General features: G+C 45.4%; 1 protein-coding gene across 31 annotated transcripts in view; it reads left to right on the plus strand.

Moving 5' to 3' along the window:
- Positions 1-18,383, plus strand: part of dlg2 (discs, large homolog 2 (Drosophila)) — a 190,777-nt gene extending 172,394 nt beyond the window's left edge. For 19 of the 31 annotated variants that reach the window (XM_086226418.1, XM_086226421.1, XM_086226409.1 and 16 more), the window contains 13 exons: positions 1,199-1,301; positions 2,558-2,602; positions 6,132-6,246; positions 7,007-7,183; positions 8,855-8,930; positions 11,378-11,474; positions 12,930-12,980; positions 13,298-13,399; positions 14,300-14,323; positions 15,402-15,574; positions 16,226-16,335; positions 16,437-16,528; positions 17,499-18,383. In XM_086226418.1, coding sequence (XP_086082544.1) covers positions 1,199-1,301; positions 2,558-2,602; positions 6,132-6,246; positions 7,007-7,183; positions 8,855-8,930; positions 11,378-11,474; positions 12,930-12,980; positions 13,298-13,399; positions 14,300-14,323; positions 15,402-15,574; positions 16,226-16,335; positions 16,437-16,528; positions 17,499-17,605 — 1,272 coding nt within the window. In that variant the 3' untranslated portion in view covers positions 17,606-18,383. Of the gene's footprint in view, positions 1-1,198; positions 1,302-2,557; positions 2,603-6,131; positions 6,247-7,006; positions 7,184-8,854; positions 8,931-11,377; positions 11,475-11,916; positions 11,963-12,929; positions 12,981-13,297; positions 13,400-14,299; positions 14,324-15,401; positions 15,575-16,225; positions 16,336-16,436; positions 16,529-17,498 lie in introns of those variants that run through there. The other 12 variants (XM_086226410.1, XM_086226423.1, XM_086226424.1 and 9 more) reach the window with 6 other exon arrangements.
- Positions 18,384-18,797: the final 414 nt, after the last annotated feature.

An 18,797-nucleotide genomic window follows, 5' to 3' on the forward strand; every position in this document is an offset into this window, starting at 1 on the left:
AAGGCCGGGAAAAATACTGGCGTGTTCAAGTGTGTTAAATTGACATTTAGCAGCTTCTAACAGGGGAACAAAAGCATGTTTTACCAGAGAATTCTGAGTCCGCTCACTGTTCCTTAAAGAAGCTCTACAAGCTAGCAGGAGGTTCTGCTTTTACCCACATAGAAATGAAGTCAGAGTTTGTTAGGGATTCGCCTTCCCTGGTACAGAACCTGAAGCACTTCCACGCTTCTCAGACAACTGTCAGCTCAGAATGGCGCTGCTGGCTGTTGTCCTTCCATTTTTGGTCATAAAGCTGCATTGGCTTGGTTTACCGATCAAAGGGCATCAAACCGGTCAAGCTGAGAGTGATGTTTTAGAGCGCCCTCTGCTGGATATCAAGACAAACCATTTCAAATGTCCCGGTGAGCCCTAGGAAACAAGTTACTGCAGTTTAATTTGAACTTTCCACCCTGCGTTTAAACTTTTAGTTTTGAGCCCCTTGTTACTCAGTGCAGCACCTAAATCATCTTCAAAATGTTAGTTGAAGGTCAAATGATGCATCAACCCAAAATCAAGCTCCATCAATCAACATTTTTATTCACAATTTGTTCTCTTACGCTAAATTTGGGTATTGAGGTTCCTGCATGTGTTTGCTACAACATGATTAAAGTGTTATGTAACTGAAAAATAGCGGTGTGTTTTTTAATTTGTATTCATTTATTTATTTACTAGGAGGTTTGCTTGAAATTGATTTTGTTGCAGCCCAACCTAGAATGGATTCTCTGTAATTAAGTGGTCTATTCAAACAACGTCTTGTGTCATTTTATCTTGTTGTTCTCTGTTCCACATACTTGCTCTTTCAGCAGTTAATAGAGTTTGAAGAGCAAAGGCGCAGGTCAGTTCATTCATAAAACCTCAAGTTAAAGAGTTTCAGTTGGGAGTCGTGTTGGTTCATGACCGCACTTGGACAAAATGATTTAAAATCAAGTCAGTGTCTGCTTGAGTCCGGTGTGTTCCACTAGAACCGCGAGGAAGTTACCCAAGTACTTCTCCAGTTTTGAACTTTCTTCCAGGGAAAATCCTGTTATAACATAGAAGTATTTCCATCATATGTAAACTGATACTTTCTGTCCTAAAGAATACCACACTGAGAGTGCTGTACTCACATGTGCTGCACAGTAAATTGTAATCATGAGAATCTTTTGTTGTGTGTGAACAGGTAAATGGTATCGACCTGCGAGGAGCCACTCATGAACAAGCGGCTGCAGCCCTGAAAGGAGCAGGACAGGTGGTCACCATCATCGCCCAATATAGACCAGAAGGTGAGTCAGCCCCGACCAACTCACCGCACCAGAATGTCAGACAACGTGAAAAAGACAATCACCAGCACACACACACACGCACGCACACACGCGCGCACACACACACACACACACACACACACACACACACACACACACACACACAAACACACTCTCTCTCGCTGCTCTTCTTACCATTCCTTTGAAGACTGTGCAGGTGCACGAGCCACATCATTTTCATTCTCTTCAAACCATTCAGTGCACATGCTCTGTTGATGGAAGAACCATCAAGGGAGAAATCACACACACACACACGCACACACACACACACACACACACACACGCGCGCGCGCACACCACCTCTGTACTGCTTTGTCCAAGGTAAAAGTGGGTCTCCTCACAGCAGGGCGTGTCTTCACTCATTTATTCAGCTTTTTCCTTTAGATTGTCACACTTCTGTTCTGCACTGGTTTCCTGTTATCACTGGATGGAACAAACTGATGCTGGCAGGTTGAAGCAGCTGTAGAAACTCTAGACTGAACCGCTGCACCTGAAGCTAAAAGTATGGTCATTTCTCACATGTTTATTCAGTTCAACTCAGCACCAAATATCACCATTTTTAATTGTCAGTGCTTTGCTTCTATGCGCCTCTGCCTCCTGCTGTTGAATAGATGACTTGTGCAGTCACAGCTTCTAAAAGGTTTACTGGATTTACTGAGAGACAAAACGAGAACCTTCCATGGTTGCACAAGTGGCTTCTTCGTCCTGAACATTGTGACAAGCCAAGCAGGGCGTATTCATGCTAATTGTAATCTATTGCAGACATTCTGACAGCCCTCTAGTGTGAATGTGTAATGCATCAGACAGCTCTGACTGGGAGCATGCCTCCTCTCATTAAGGTCAACATTCGTAGGAACTACTTTGGGGCTGCAGAGGTACTGATTCCTGGCCAGAGGTGACAAACTCTGAAACTGGTCTGTCCCTCTGACCGGCTGTGTTGACAATTGCTGGTAAATGGGACAGAGGGAAAAAGCTGTCAGGTTCAGAAGTAGGCTGGCTGCTAATGCTTTTCACCTGGATGTTGTTGCGCAGGTTCAGACTCCATTTGCTCTGTTCCAAATAAGACTGTTGTAGAGCAGCAGTTGGGCGTCTCATCAAGCCTGTGTGAAGGGTTCTTGAGCTCCTCTGCTCCCTCTCCTCCCTCCCAACTGACAGCAGAGTCACTTGACTCGAACCCCCCATGGGACTAACGGCTGCTTTCTTTTCTTACCCATCAGAACTTGCTCTATGCTCACCTCGCCGGGCTCCTTCTCCAGCACCAGGTTTGTGCCCATGGCACCTGTGGCTGCTCTGAGCATTAGCATCATTCACTGAGAGGCTCTGAGTGAATGTGGCGACAGACAGTCTGTTCACTCCTCTCCACTGAAGCACACCTGATTCTGTCCTCTCCTCACCCGTCTGACTCCTTCACTCCTTCACTGCACTAAGACCCCCCCTGACTTGACCTTTGCTCCTGTGCTCTCAGGTCCTGACCCCCCTCTGTCCTCTCTGCTCTCCCTTGGAAAATGTTTTTGAAATATATGTTGTAATGATGTTTGTGTGAGAAAACTCTTCAGGCATGATCATTAGTCACAGTCAAGAATGCCTGGTAGTTCAGCCACCAACAAGTCTTTGTTCCAACAAAGGCAGAGAATCCTAAAAGTGTTCGTATTATCCAGAATAACCAGGAATTCACTGATAAACAGGCTTGGATGTGGGGATGGTCCGGGCATCTCAACAGAGTCTCATCCCTGTTCGTCAAAGATGGCCGTTTGGTCAACCCCCCGATGCCCGCTGACGTTGAGGGTACTCCCTCTGCATCGCCCGCTGACGTTGAGGGTACTCTCTCTGCATCGCCCGCTGACGTTGAGGGTACTCCCTCTGCATCGCCAGCTGACGTTGAGGGTACTCTCTCTGCATCGCCCGCTGACGTTGAGGGTACTCTCTCTGCATCGCCCGCTGACGTTGAGGGTACTCTCTCTGCATCGCCCGCTGACGTTGAGGGTTCCCCGTCTGCGTCGCATGGTTATGTCTCCAACGTTCTTGTCCATTTCAACCAGCAACGCAGGACTCTGTCCTACAATTTTGTATTCCATCTGGTCCAATTTGCTTACTTATCTAATATTCTTTGTGTAGTTAGGCGTACAGTTAGGGTTAGGGTTGGGGTTAAGCTTATGTTTAGGCTTAGGTTTAGGGTTATGGTAAGGGAGTAGGAATGACACCATGTTGCCTGGAATGCTAATCCCCATTCATCAAAATACAAAGATGATGGAGTTGCTGTCTACGTTGTCGATAGACGCAGACGGGGAACCCTCAACGTCGGCTGTGGACGTCTCAGGGGAGTTGACCAAATGTCGGTCTTTGACGAATAGGGATGAGACTGCCCTGGTCATCTATTGGCTATGGCACCAGTTGGGCTACAAGCTTCTCCACAAAAGCAGAGAGGTGTGGTTCAGTGTTCTAGTGGGGCAGTTAGGCTCTTTCAGATATGCTGGAGGGATAGTCGGTCAGGAGAAGGAGTGTTACAGGGAGCCAGAGCAGAGCAGCTCCCCTGGTAACAAGGAATTACAGATCTCCAGCCTACAAGTCTCAGATGTGTGGACTGTTCTTACTCCCGGAGACAGCATGTGTCTGATCCTTTCTGTGTGACACAGCTGAAAGAGGTAGTGAAAGAGGTGTGTTAAGCAAAGATGCAGGAACTAGCCATTGGTGAGCTCCGTCCAGAACTGGTGTCCCTGCAGGGCCTGTTTCTACTTGTTCTCACATCATCAGTGTAACGGTCTCGTCATGTTTGACGGCTAAAGGTGAGATGCTGCCGTTAACATGTTGATTTTTAAACGGCAGCTTTGTCGGCCTGTCTTCAACGTATCTGCACCACTTGTGTTACTTGTGGTTCCTGTTGGAAAAGTACCCTTACACAAGGTCTCTAAAATGTGTTCCAGTTCCTGCGGTCCATACACATAAAAAAAATGGGAAACTACCTCTAACAGTTGAAGGAACTATGAAAATGTTCCTTCAGTCCAAAGGGGCCTCAAGATTCCTTCCAGTGGTGCTGGAGGTGATGTGACACCACCTAGAATGAATGTGATTCAATGTATCTGTGTATCTGGGCCGTTCAGGATGAAGTACAATAACCTCATTTTATTAAGTTTAATAGCAGCTAATTTCAGGTTCTCTCCATGACACTGAGACATGTGGCAAGTGTTTGAAGTTTAGCAAACTGAAAGGGTTCAGTTAGTTAGTTTTAACTGAGTTAGAAAGATAGAGCAGCTCATGTTTGGCTCTTGTCTCCGCCCCTGTGTTGCTCATGACCAGCCCCAGGAGAGAGAGAGAGGGAGAGAGAGAAAGAGAGAGAGAGAGAGGTGTTTCCCTGTCTCTACAAACAGTGGTGCTGCTCTGGGCAGACTCACACAGTTGTAGTCTCTAGATCCGCCGGTGCAGGACAGAGATGACGGCAGCAGGACAGACAGCATCAGAGTGAAGGTGCAGACAGGTACGTGAACGAGGCACAGACAGTCCAGTCATGAATGCAGGAGTGTGTGTGGGTGGATTTTGCATGTTGTTGATTAGAAGATTAGGATAAGGTCATGGCAGGCTAATCTGCTCACATATGCAGTCCGATTATTTCTTGAGTAACCTGTGACATGAGACGATGAAGGGGTGGAGGCAGCGTGGCTGTGTGTTCGGACGGTTGTAGGAGATGCAGCTGGTAAAAAGAGGTTTACCAAAAAAAAAGCCATTTGTTCTTTTCTACAAGCGTACAGTAACCTTCTTCCTCTTTGTCTTTACAGTACACAGTGCAGGTTGTGTAGCTAGTGGTTGGTGGTGTCATGGCAGGGAATGTCACAATAATTCAGCGGTTGAATTCTTCAAGTGACAGATTAGCCAGCCGTGCCTCAAGTTATCAGCTTTTTTACCCTGGTAGTTAATGTGCTGTCAGGAAAAGCATCTCTCAGCCGGGTGACAGGCCTCCACATCCTGACATCCCCTTTTCCAGTGCCAAGAGGGATGAGGTTCATCGCCACGCAGACCCCACAGGGTTCAACTAAAACCAAGAGCTCAGCGATACGTGTCCTCCACGTAACAGACCGGAAATAAGAACCGCAGAAATATGAAGAAGGTCTCAAGTTCATTCCACCACATCGCGTCAGTTAAGGCAGCTACGTGTCATGTTTGGTGCTAAGATGATGCAGATGATGATTTGGGGTGTGACGAAAAATAATGTTCAAGGTTTACAGACGCGTGAATCGGAGTTTTCCCAAGTTGTGACAGTTTGATGTTTAAAACTAAATTCTGTTGTGTGAAGGGAATCGCTAAAAACCCCAAACATGGCAAACTTGACAGGGACCAGAGGCCAGCAGGTTATCTCGTAGCAGTGGTTGGTGCTGAGAAGGCGGAACTTTTCCTTCACCTCACCTCGAGCTGGTGCTACAAATCTAAAGGGAATAATCGTGCTGACTCTTCCTTCTCAGCCGTGACCTCATCCACGGTTGGATTTTCGTTGCAAAGTGCAGCAACGCACAAGTAAACAGTCTCCCTTCATGTGTTAAAGCTGAATTCAGGTTTTAACACAACTGACACAGTTCAATTTTGGAAAAAATAGCATAAACTGTTGAGTTGGAACAGGACTGCTACAAAAATAATGAACATCAGCATAATTTAAATGCGCACATTCGCTGTACTGACAAATCACAAAATAATCAAATCAATAGTTTCCGAATAATACTTTACCTTTCATGACTCCCGGGAGTATCAGTACTGGAGTCTGACAGGAGAGCCTGTCCTCACTCTTGATCTCTTCTCATTTTTCAGAGTACGGACGTTTTGAGGCCAAAATCCATGACCTGCGAGAACAGATGATGAACCACAGCATGAGTTCTGGCTCGGGATCCCTGAGAACCAATCAGAAGAGGTCCCTCTACGTTAGGTTGGCCTTTTGGATTTCTCAATATTAAAATTAAATCCTGAGAATTTAGGAAATAAAGATTGGTGGAGCAGTGGTCAGCACTGTGGCCCCCCAGCAAGAAGGTTGTGGGTGGAGCCCCTGCTGCAGCACGGGGTCTTTCTGTGTGAGTCTGCATGTTCTCCCTGTTCCTGCTGGGTTCTCTCTGGTACTCCAGCTTCCTCCACAGTCCAAAGACATCAAGAGGGACCAGGTTAATCCAGACTCTAAACTGACCGTAGGCGTGGCTGGGAGAGCCAATGGTTGTCTGTCTCTATGTGTTGGCCCTGCCATGGACTGGTGACCTGTCCAGGGGGAAGGCTGCTGGGATAGGCTCCACCCCCACCACCCTCAACAGGAGAAGAGGGAGAACATGGATGGATGGATGGATGGATGGATGGATGGATGATGTCAGCCCTGATTGAAAATATTAGGAACTTTGTCTTTAAAAAGCATTCTTGTAGTTCTCCATGTGTCTCTGAGAGAAGTTCTGACTCCTTCCTCTGGCTGAAGCATCGATTGGTTTGGTGATAGTTGCACTCCCACATCTCTGAGATCTGTGACAGCAGAACAGTTCTTATTATAGTCATCCCCATGGACACACTGTCACGCTTCTCTCTGACCTGATAATGCTGTGGTTCTAGTTCCTCTCTGTCGGATTCAGAGACACCTCACATGGATGAACTATGGGGAATTCAGAAGCCAAGTATTTGCGTGGCTAATCCTGACACATCCCTCTCAACAGGGCCTTGTTTGACTATGAGAAGTCCAAGGACAGTGGCCTCCCCAGCCAAGGGCTCAGCTTCAAGTACGGAGACATCCTCCACGTCATCAACGCCTCCGACGATGAGTGGTGGCAGGCCCGTCGGGTCACACCTCACGGGGACAGTGAGGAGATGGGAGTCATCCCAAGCAAAAGGCGGTGAGAAGCGCGCAGAAAACTCTAGAACCAGTGGTGATCGTTCTCCCTAGAGCAGCAGAGAGGTGAAAGACATATATCATCATATTTTATAGAGGAAAAGACTAAAACTAGGAGTTCTACTAATCCCCCACAGTCACTGGTGTTCTTGATGGGAGAAGTAACTTAAAAGAATACGCTCTTCTATATTTAGATGGTGCATCGTATGTTTTACTGTTTCTGTTCGCACATAAATGACTGCAGTGCGTATCAGCACAGGTACCTTCCCTCATGTCTCACGGAAGAACAGCTTAGAACGACCTTCTCAGGTTGCGTTCCAGCTGAGTGATTAAAGAGCAGCTGTGGTTTCCTCCAGTTCGCTCAGTGATGGCGCAGACGTGTGCACGTATGAAACAGAAAGAAAACGCTGCATTTTCAGCTGAATTATGACACGTGCACAGCTACAAACTTGATGTAAGTTTGGTCGCCGTGTCATCATCACCACCACCACCACCATCACCATCATCATCATCATCGTCGTCGTGGTAGCTGCCAATTTATTGAAAGTTTTCGTCTCAAGGGCTGACCCTCATCTCTCTGGTAACCCCAATCTAGCAGGTGATGAGTGATGGGTGGAGCCTGAGGAACCCAGTCCATGTTGGAGTGTTTATGGATAGTTAAGTAATTTCTGCACCTCTCATCTAGATTTGATTGGATTTTTTTCTCTTGTCATGTCTCTGTAGCAGAACTTGTTCATGTAGAAGAGGAAAGTGTTCCCTCGGGGTCTGTCTCAGTGTCTCTGCCCACCATCATCTTCTGTGGCGAGAATATTCTCGACAGTCACATCCCTGAACCGCCTCTCATAGTCGTCGTGGAGCTTTTTAGCATCTATCATGTCAAAGCACTCCCACTTTATGTCCGACAAAAAGTTCATTTGAATCAGAATTGCGTTCTGCAGCTTTAGATCCCGGTCACGAATCACCCGGGGTGGACAAAGTACAAACGCAGGACTGGAGTCAACGCGGAGATGCTTCTGGTCAGATATTGCTCCAAAGGAAAGTTGAGCAGTCATATTTCTTTCTTTAAAGTTAAAGTTCTGAAGAACTCGGTCTTCAAAAGTACATTTTTAAAATCAATGCATTGCTGAGTTGTTTTGGATATTTTTTGACTGAGCCTTACTGCTCTCTGAAAGCACCTCTAACAGGTAACGTCCTTGTAGAACCTTGTAGCCTATGAAAACTTCAGCGGATTGTCTGAGGTTAACACATTAAACCACGCAACCGGTCGTCATTCTGAAGTCTCAGAACTGAACTTGAGCCATGTGGCGATTATCAATTTCACACCCAGGTGTATCAGCTTTGTCAGAGCTGGAAGGTGCATTTCTGCTTTTAAACAAACCCAGTTGACAACAATGTGGCGACTGTGAGGGAACACAGGGCCTAATGGGGAAAAAAACAGCTAACAAGTGACTTCATGCTTTAAAGTAATGACAAGACTTGAAATTCAGCACAGACAAAGTCTTGAGTTCCCAAAGAAGTAGAGAGACTTAGACATCACACAGCAGCCGGAGCCGGAGCCCTCAACAAGCTCCTTAGGCCGCTGCAGTGACGAAGGAGGAGTGTATCAAATGCAATTAAAGTTGTTTGAGTCGTTTCATTTCATTTCTCATGACTGTCATGGGTGTTTGCTTGGCAGGGTGGAGAGGAAGGAGCGGGCGCGTCTAAAGACTGTGAAATTCAACGCCAAGCCGGGTTCATTTGACTCTAAAGGGGTAAGAGATGCATTTAATGTCGCATTCATCAGAAGACTCAGGCCAATTGGAACTGAGAAATGTGTTGATCCCCACCGTGCCTGTGCAGCCAGCTACGCTCACGTGTGTCACCGCAGTCTCACCTCCATTCATTCACACTTGTGAATATTCTTAGATTCAGTTCGCTCACCTGACCATCGTGTGTTTGCTGACCATCGAAGACATCACAACTGTGCTCAGTTCTGATAATAAGATGGCTACCCTCCTCTCTTACTGCTAATTACTGCTGATAAAGTAGGTCAGAGCCTTGGGAGGGCCCATATATGTGTGTGTGTGTGTGTGTGTGTATATACAGTATACATATATATATATATATATATATATATATATATATATATATATATATATATATATATATATGTGTGTGTGTGTGTGTGTGTGTGTATACACATATATATATACTGTGTATATATATGTGTGTATACATATATGTATATGTATAAAACACATATACATACACATACATCTTACGTACACATATATATGAATATAGTCAGAATAGGAGGAAATGTCTCATCGTCATGGCAACCTGCACAACCATCGTGCACGAGCAGCTTCCTTTTCCTCAAATAATGAGGTGGTTCATTATTTGAAGTGTCATCGTCGTGTTCTACCTCTGCCTCTCCACCACTGCATGGGTTCCATGTATGTTTCTGACCACGCCCACTAAACGCAGGTTATGTTGCGTCTCTCAGTGCATGATCTCTGTCCGTCCCCCTCATCTTGCTTTGACTTTAAAGGTCTGATGCACCTGTGGCACATCAAGAAGTCGCAATGACCTGTCACGTGACGCAACGAAAGAAAATCCAGCCGCCCTTTTCATCTGCCCAGAAGCGTTTTATGTGTCGCTTTCATAGCGATGAATAATAACTTAACATCCATATCATTGCAAGTGGCAAAAAGGGAACGCAAAGTGCAGCTGAGAATAAACTGAGAGTTATGATGTGAGGTCAAGCTCCTCTGACCTCAGCATGTCAGAGCAGGAAATCAGCTGCTGCTCTGAAGATTTCTGAAAGGCTGAATTCAAGCGGGTTTGTTTCACTGTTACAGTGCATGATTGTTCACTAGTACAGCTTTCTGGGACACTTCGGGGCCTTTAGCTACAGTATCTAAACCACATGATGCCTCAGGGGTGTGTCCAACCCATTCAAATTAGTTAAACGATGAACGTTGTGGGTGCGTAGTCCAGCCTTCACCTCTAAAGGGTTGGCATGGTCCCTCAAGGATTTACAGGCCAATCACACGTCCTGCCTCGAGCCTTCTTGGTGTATTTTTCTTTAACAGAAGCAAACGGTTCTCCGATGATGGAAGACCGTCTTTACTGCTGGTCTCAATGTGTTTCAGAGGGTCCATGTTGATCTCTTTCCTCCCTGGAGAGTTTCCTCTGCTCTCAGAATGCAGCCTTAGGAGGAAGTATGGGATTTCCCACATTGATTTAAATCCTCAACCTGTCTTGTTCATGAATGAGTCCTCTTGATGTGAATTGATTGAGTTCTTTCCTGATGTTCTTTTTGTGCCCAGCCCTCATTGGTTTACAGGACAGCTGCTGTAAGAATTAAGAATAACTCAATTTGAAATCACAGGATATTTACCGTGTGCAGCTCAACTCTCAACCAAACACTCTACCTTCTACCACAAGCTTGACAAGTCAAACTGCAACCTAAAAGGTTCCTCAAGTTTTTCATATTTCAATAATAATAAACAGAGGGCAGCTCGTAACACACCCCGGATTCAGCTCTGCTTTTCCTGCTAAGACAAGAGGAAGTGACTGCTGGAAAAAAAAATCCCCCCCAAAAAAACAATGAAGGAGCCACGATGCTCATTTCCTGATCTCTCGTTCGTCAAACCATCATCTTAATGGCTTTGATGTGCACTGATGCCAGCCTCTGTTGCCAAGCTGAAGGACTTTCTTACCTCCCTGTAGTTATAGATAAAGACATTTAAAAAGAAAACGTAATTAGTTGATTGGAGTTTTGCAGGTTCAGGTGCCAACCAGACCTGGGCTGGTGAACCGGACAGCTCTGATCAGAACGGCTATTCAAAAGTGGCCTATAACCTGTGAAAAAGTGTCTTTACCATCATTAACGTCATAAATGCTGCTCGGATGTAAATGGAAATTTGGTGATAAAATATTCACGATACTCTGACTGCATTTTGCCTGCAGTACATTTACTTCATGTGAAAAGAATATCAGAGGAGATCTGCATTTGTCCTCAAATTTCTAGTCGTATTTTTTCAATCATCCTTCCAGCGTCATGCCAGTGTCATGACGCTGGAAGGATGTCAGGTGCACGAGGACGTGATGAAACTTCTTGATGTCCCACCGGCTGCAGGCAGGTGTGTTGTCTGCATGAACATGACAGCTGTCAGATATACCTGTTTGCCCCGTGCTTTCTCTCCCTTCACAGTCATTCAATGACAAACGTAAAAAGAATTTCATCTTTACGCGAAAGTTCCCGTTCTACAAGAACAAAGAGGGTGAGCAGGATGGCAGTGATTCCGACCGTAAGTAAGCTCACTGACACACATCTCCTTCCATGCAGAGAGTCCGTGTAGGTTCCTTCTAGGATAGAAGATGAGAGTTCTGTGACGGTCGTCGTTGTTCCGTGTCTCTTCCCGTTGGCTCAGACGCCGATCACTGGTCAGGAGAGCAGCCACGTCCATGCTGTTAATGTTCATTTGAAGCGTCCCCATATGGTGATTTTGTTGTAATGACCCAGTTTCCACGCACAGATCATTTAGGTTCAGTCTCAACTCGCCTCCTTGTCAGCACGTTGAGTTTGGCTCCCCCTGCTGGCTGATGGGTGTCTGGGCCGACATAGATGGGGGGGTGATCTGGCCTGTGAGCTCACAGCTCCATCATCTTCACTGCCTCTTGGTTGTTGCTGATGTTGCGGCTGTCCTCCTTCTTTTTCTTCTATTCTGGCTCTCTTGGGGCGACCGATAGGACATCCTGGGGATAGGTGATGATGGGTATGGGACAAAGACATTCAGTAAGTTGGTCCTGGAATGCTTCCTCATCCTCATCGTCACGTTTCCTGTCTGAGCACGTCCCTCTCGCCTGCAGTGTTGCATGCCGCGTTTGTCTGACTTGTCAGTTTGCAGTGTGTTAACTTCTGTTACTCAGCATCAGGTGAAGTGATACTTGACCAAGTCGCTCCCCTGTTTGGTTGATCCAACCACCCAGCTGGTGTTGATTCCAGAGCCATACGCTAAGCCTTTGTAGTCAATGTAGATGTTCTCATCATTTCTGCTCTACTTGGTGCAGCAGCTTGCTCCGTGCAGGCAGGCGGCGGGCTTTCACACCCACACCAGTAAAGAACTGGACTGTCCCGAACTTATACTGGCATGCTGAACAGAACTCTCCCTCTCACTGACACCTGACCGCAGGTGATCAGAGCATGTTTGCATGGCGTTGGCTGATTGTGGACATGTCAGTTTAAAGTAGAATGATGTAAAGGATCAAGTTATTATTCTGAGTACTGCGTGTCGTTCACTGTTGGAGTAAATGTGTCACTAAATCAGCACATGCATGTGAAAATCTTCATATTTTTTCATTAAAAACCTACAATAAAACTGATATTCATTTCAAAATGTCCAAAGTTGATCATCTATATTCAGCCAATTTCTGATTTTTTTTTCAGAAATTGCATGTTTGAATATGCAACGGAGCCATTGTCTAATTAAATGTGTTAACACAGATTGTTGTCCAGTAAAGTTACACACACACACACACACACAGAGTTTGGCTGCATATCTCTGCAGATGTGGAAGTGAACTCTTTGTCAAATTAACGACTAAATGTTGCTGGATTATGAATGAGGCTGCTGAACATGGACATGTCCTGTGATACGCCTGCGTGCACGCGTGTGGCCTTCAGCCACATGCTGTCTGCTGTTTGTCACTGATGAGTATTTGTCCAAATGATACAGTCAGATCTTTCACCGTGTGTCCCACCAGGGAGTCAAGACGATGTGATTCTCTCGTATGAACCTGTGATGCGACAGGAAAGTAAGTCGGCTACTTCCAGTGGGTGAAAATACAAATCACACGGAGAAAACCTCAGACAAACTGCATTAGTCTTATACTGTATCCTGTAAATGTAATATTTCTGTAATAGTCTACTTTCGTGCATGTCAAATAAAATGAATGATGAAGTCACATACTGGTCATACAGCCAGAAAGACAAGTTTAGCTGTGCTGCTCTGTTGAACATGAGAGAGAAACTTAAAAGCCTGATAAAAACTTCAGTTAGAGAAAAACCCAACTGATTGCATGTGAGGGAAAATGTATTCTTACTGCAGTGTTTCTACTGTGTCTGGTTCTAGTTACTTATGCCAGGCCGGTGATAATCCTCGGACCGATGAAGGACAGAATCAATGATGACCTGATATCAGAGTTCCCTGAGAAGTTTGGCTCCTGTGTTCCACGTAAGTTGTTCCGCAGGTAGTATTAGTAGTCATAGTAGTAGCAGTAGTATTCATGGTACCGAGTCAGTGTTTGGGTAACAAGACAGTTCCTAGTGTGGTTCACGGTACTGATCAAACCCTCTGTGGAGTCGGTGTGTTTCATGTTTCATTCATATGTCGTCGTCGTCGTCGTCGTCGTCATCATCATCATCATCGTCGTCATCACTCGGGCCTCTAACGTTCTACCAGCGCATCAGAATATTCTGAGATGTTTGTCTTTAGCTTCACAGGGTTTATGCCAGGCGTATAGAAGCTGGTGTGTGTATTGAGTGTTACACTTGTTCACAGTAGCCTTAGCTTTAGCTAATTATTAGCTAAAAGCTCTCTGTAAAGCACAAATCAGACATGTAAGTCACTCACACACACACACACACACACACACACACACACACACACACACACACACACCTACCGTCAGCAAATAAATGAAGTTTAATCAGTAACAAATCTTCACACTTATGCTTCATAAAAATGGAATGAGAGCACAGCTGTGTTGCCAGTTTCTACTGTTCGTCGTAAACAGTCTGTCATGACGCTCACGAGGGCTTAGGAAGCTGATTTTGATGATGTCACAGTTGCGTAATTAGGATGTAAGGATGTTAACACAATGATAGATACTCGTGTTTAGCACTAAGAAACATTCTGTATTGTAGCATTAAGCCCTGATCTTCGTGTTACATGTGCTGTACTCTCACATAATTGAGTGGGTCTGTTTTAGTTGTCTGTGTGTGTGTGTGTGTGTGTGTGTGTGTGTGTGTGTGTGTGTGTGTGTGTTCATTTTACTCTTCATCATCCAAAGCTGTTTTTATTTTGCATGTTTTGATTTCTCTTATTTCAATTTACCCTTTAAACCATAAAAAGCTGCTAACAGCTCAGGGCATCAAGGTAAGAGAGCAGATGACATGGCTTCCTTCATTCACCCTTGAGTATTTGAAGTAGTTTGTCCCTGTGTGTCCCTGTGTGTCTCTGTGTGCCCCTGTGTGTCCCTGTGTGTCCCTGTGTGTCTCTGTGTGCCCCTGTGTGTTCCTGTGTGTCCCTGTGTGTCTCTGTGTGCCCCTGTGTGTCCCTGTGTGTCCCTGTGTGTCCCTGTGTGTCTCTGTGTGCCCCTGTGTGTTCCTGTGTGTCCCTGTGTGTCTCTGTGTGTTCCTGTGTGCCCCTGTGTGTTCCTGTGTGTCCCTGTGTGTCTCTGTGTGTTCCTGTGTGCCCCTGTGTGTCCCTGTGTGTCCTGTGTGTTCCTGTGTGTCCCTGTGTGTTCTTGTGTGTCCTGTGTGTCCATGTGTGTCCCTGTGTGTTCCTGTGTGTCTCTGTGTGTTCCTGTGTGTCCCTGTGTGTCTCTGTGTGTCCCTGTGTGTCTCTGTGTGTTCCTGTGTGTCCTGTGTGTTCCTGTGTGTCCCTGTGTGTCTCTGTGTGTTCTTGTGTGTCCTGTGTGTCCATGTGTGTCTCTGTGTGTTCCTGTGTGTCCCTGTGTGTTCCTGTGTGTCTCTGTGTGTCTGTGTGTGTCCCTGTGTGTCTCTGTGTGTCTCTGTGTGTTCCTGTGTGTCTCTGTGTGTCCCTGTGTGTCTGTGTGTCTCTGTGTGTTCCTGTGTGTCTCTGTGTGTCCCTGTGTGTCTCTGTGTGTCCCTGTGTAGCTGTGGCGTTGTTGTTTTTGTAGTGTTTGTCTTGTCACTTCTGTCCCTCTGTAGAAGTGTTCACCAGCCAACTTCTTATCTCTAGAGATATTCAATTACATTGAATATCTTTTTCAATGACAACAGCATTTCCCATTCATCAAGGACTCACTCACTCACTGCCGTGTCGTAGCAGAAACGTTTCAGTGTCAGAGGTGTGAGAGAGGCTCCTGTTGATCTCCACCACTGTCTTTGTGATCGTCACAATCTGACCGCTTGGGGTTTTATGAAAGGTTCTGGTTCTGTCGTGTTCAGTACCTTTTTCTAAAGCACGTTCTCTCCTCTGTGCACCAAAGACACAACCCGGCTGAAGCGGGACTACGAGGTGGACGGGCGAGACTACCACTTTGTGATGTCCAGAGAGCAAATGGAGAAAGACATTCAAGAGCACAAGTTCATTGAGGCGGGACAGTACAATGATAATCTGTATGGAACCAGTGTCCAGTCAGTCAAATACGTGGCCGAGAGGGTGAGACCCCCCATCATATCACCTGCAGCTTTCCCTGCTTCTGCACGCCAAATAGAAAGTTCTGTTTTTGACTTATAAGGCCAGGAAATCACGCTGGTCTGGGATCTGCATAGAAGTGGGTCCAGAGACCCCCAGAGGTACTTCAGAGTGCTTTAGGCCAAATAAGTCATCACAGCATCGCTGCTCTGAGTTTAAATGGAGAGTTTTGATAATTAGAAACATGGATACATATATACATACATACATGTGTATATATATATATATATGTGTATATGTATGTATTATTGGATTTTGTTCTATCCTATTAGTTTTTGTTTTGCCCCCCCCCCTTTATTTTCTTGCCATTCAACTTTAAAAAATGTGAAAAAAGACAATTTGTGGAAAATGTGCCAAACGTACGTACAAATACCATAAAAACAAATCCAGATGTATATTTTTAATTGATTATATTGGGAGCACAGGTCAGGTCAGGCCGCAACATCAGGAGGGACAGGACGGAGACGGCGTCACGCTGAAATGTGGTCATGTTCTTCTGCATAAATGCTCATGAATATGGCCATTAAAGATCTGATATTATATCAAATAGCTGATGTTCACCCCTCAGTGTGGGTTTCTTTTGGTTCTCTAAATGTCTCTGTGCTTCTGTCTCAGGGTAAACACTGCATTCTAGATGTGTCTGGAAACGCCATCAAACGACTACAAGTAGCACAACTCTATCCCATCGCCATCTTCATCAAACCCAAGTCTATTGATTCATTAATGTGAGTATTTCTCTGAACACTCACCACATGAAGTTCTTATCGCTGCTCGCTAGGAGACAGAATCCTGATTTGGTGATGGTTTGTCATCCGTCTCTCTGCAGGGACATGAATAAGAGACTGACAGAGGAACAAGCCAAGAAGACGTTTGACCGAGCTATGAAGCTGGAGCAGGAGTTTGGAGAATTCTTCACAGGTATGATGGAAATCCTGTCTCTGTAGAGATCATCCTTAACAGTGAAGACCAACTTAGAGGGGGAATGAGCCACGTTTTATGGGTGTTTTCAGTCAGATTGATGGTGTGGTGCTGTACTGACCCCAGCGTCGAAGGAACAAGCTTCCTCCTTCTCTTAGCTTAGTCCCTTAGCTAACACAAAGCAAACCAGCAACGTGGCCACTTTGAAAAGGGTATCTCTAAACATAGGTGCAGTGTAGTGTTCTGAAAGAGTCCCGTTTTCAGCCAAAATATACGGCTGACATGCATAGAAGAGAAGCTGAGGCAGCAGCTGCACCATCCAGAGAGGAAACATGGGGGCTGTCTGTCAGGTCCCTCCAGCACCCACGGACCAGAATAATCAGCTGTGATGAAGCTCAACAGAGACAAACTCTCTCAGAGCCTTCGAACCCTCACTTGGACAAAGGTGTTTGAAGAGGATCCCAATGATAAACAGGTTAAGATAACCGAGACCAGCAGAGTGGAGGGACCGGAGGACCATCGAGTGAGTGTTGTTGTCCTGAGATGGATCCAGGTTTATGGGATCCGTCTCTGCCGCCGCCACTCATGACTCATGTAGATGTTTCAAACAGAGTCAACACCAAGCAGCAGAGAACCACATGCTCAGGAGTGCTGGCTAACTTATGTCCAGGTGTTTGGGCTCATTCCTGCAGCGCTCAGCTCAGTGCATCGACCGTTAGCACTGGCCAGGCGTACACAGAACACGTGGCAAATTAGATTTTCCTTTATCGAGTTACTGAAGGAGAGTAAAAGCTGTGCAGGTTCCTGTCCCTGAGAGACACGGCCTCATCAAGTCTCATCAAGTCTCACTCACAAAACCCCGTCTTGTTTCATGTGATAACTTTGATCAGAAGCTTGTGTGAGTGCAGCCATCCACTGTAAATCTGACATGTTGTTCCAGTGTACATTAAAGCTTCCCTTTGCTTTTCAGCCCTGGTTCAAGGAGACACCTTAGAGGACATTTATAACCACTGCAAACAGGTCATAGAGGAACATTCAGGACCCTATATCTGGATCCCCTCCAAGGAGAAACTATAATAACTCATCAGCCTGGAAGGGAGTCTGGACTGCTAGAAACTAGTAATAAGTTGTAACATATGATAACTGTTTGGCCATGATTAGTCTTCTTAAATAATTGTGAATATGTTTTTTTTATTTTGTTTTATTTACTCTCTGGTTCTTGCTTCATTTTTCACTCTTCATGAATGTTCCTGAATGTACACCACAAAGTGTTAGAACATTTTAGGTCTTGAAACATGAACCATTTGTATATTTCTTGGTTTTTATTTGGACAAAAAGGAAGAGAGAAGTAGTGAAAAACAAACGCGTGTCCACATCGGCACTGTGGGGAATTCGGAGCAGGAAAGTGGGTGTGGCCCACAGCGCTGCGCGTCGGGGCGCTGCCAACCAAGGAGGAAACGTAGGACGTAGACGCCGTCACCCTCCCCTCGCACTGCAACATGTTGTCTGGATTTTGCATCTGTGCTGCCCCTGAACACAGTTTCGCTGTTTGCTTGTTTACATCATACTTTCTTCTTTTAAATGGCTGTATTTATTTCTCTTATATGACATTGAAGATTTGTGCGAAAAATGTTTTATTTGCTGTATAATTATCCTGTTTTGTTTTTGTTACTTAAAAGACGACATGACTCCGTCATCTGTTGCATTGACAATGAGAAGTAAAGAGAGAACGCTGCTAAAAGTAACAGAGATGTAACACTATATTTTGCTACTTCAAATGCAAGAGGGCACAAAAGCACAGAATTATTTATTACTGAAAATATAACTTTGATTAAAAGGTCATTTTCAGAGCATATTTGGTTTGAGTGATGTAGTGTGTTGTGATTGTGATAGGGTGGATGGGAGTATTCTTGGGAAAGACGTTTCCAGTGTTTCGTAGGTGAGCAGCAGATTAACTGAACCCTTTCTAGTTTTACCACTCCTACTGGAGGGACAGTGAAGTGTGAACATCACGGAGCAAACAAAAGGAAGACTAAAGTGGATAAAAAGCTTTTCCTGTTTGTATCAAATGTTTTTGTGTCACTGCAATGTGAGAGACTGAAAGGTGAGTTTCTTAACGCCACGCTGATGCTGAGGACTTGCTTTCCTTTGGCAGTTGGAATGAGAATCAAAACCAAATGCACTGCGATGCGTTGGCCAACTCGCTCATCAGGGACCTCTCCGTGTGCGACGTGACTGAATCCGAGGAATCGGTCAAATCAGAAACATC

This window comes from Aulostomus chinensis, chromosome 15 (genome assembly GCF_037954235.1).
Source record: "Aulostomus chinensis isolate RoL2024-O1b breed Wild chromosome 15, RoL_Achi_v1.0, whole genome shotgun sequence".
NCBI lineage: Eukaryota > Metazoa > Chordata > Actinopteri > Syngnathiformes > Aulostomidae > Aulostomus > Aulostomus chinensis.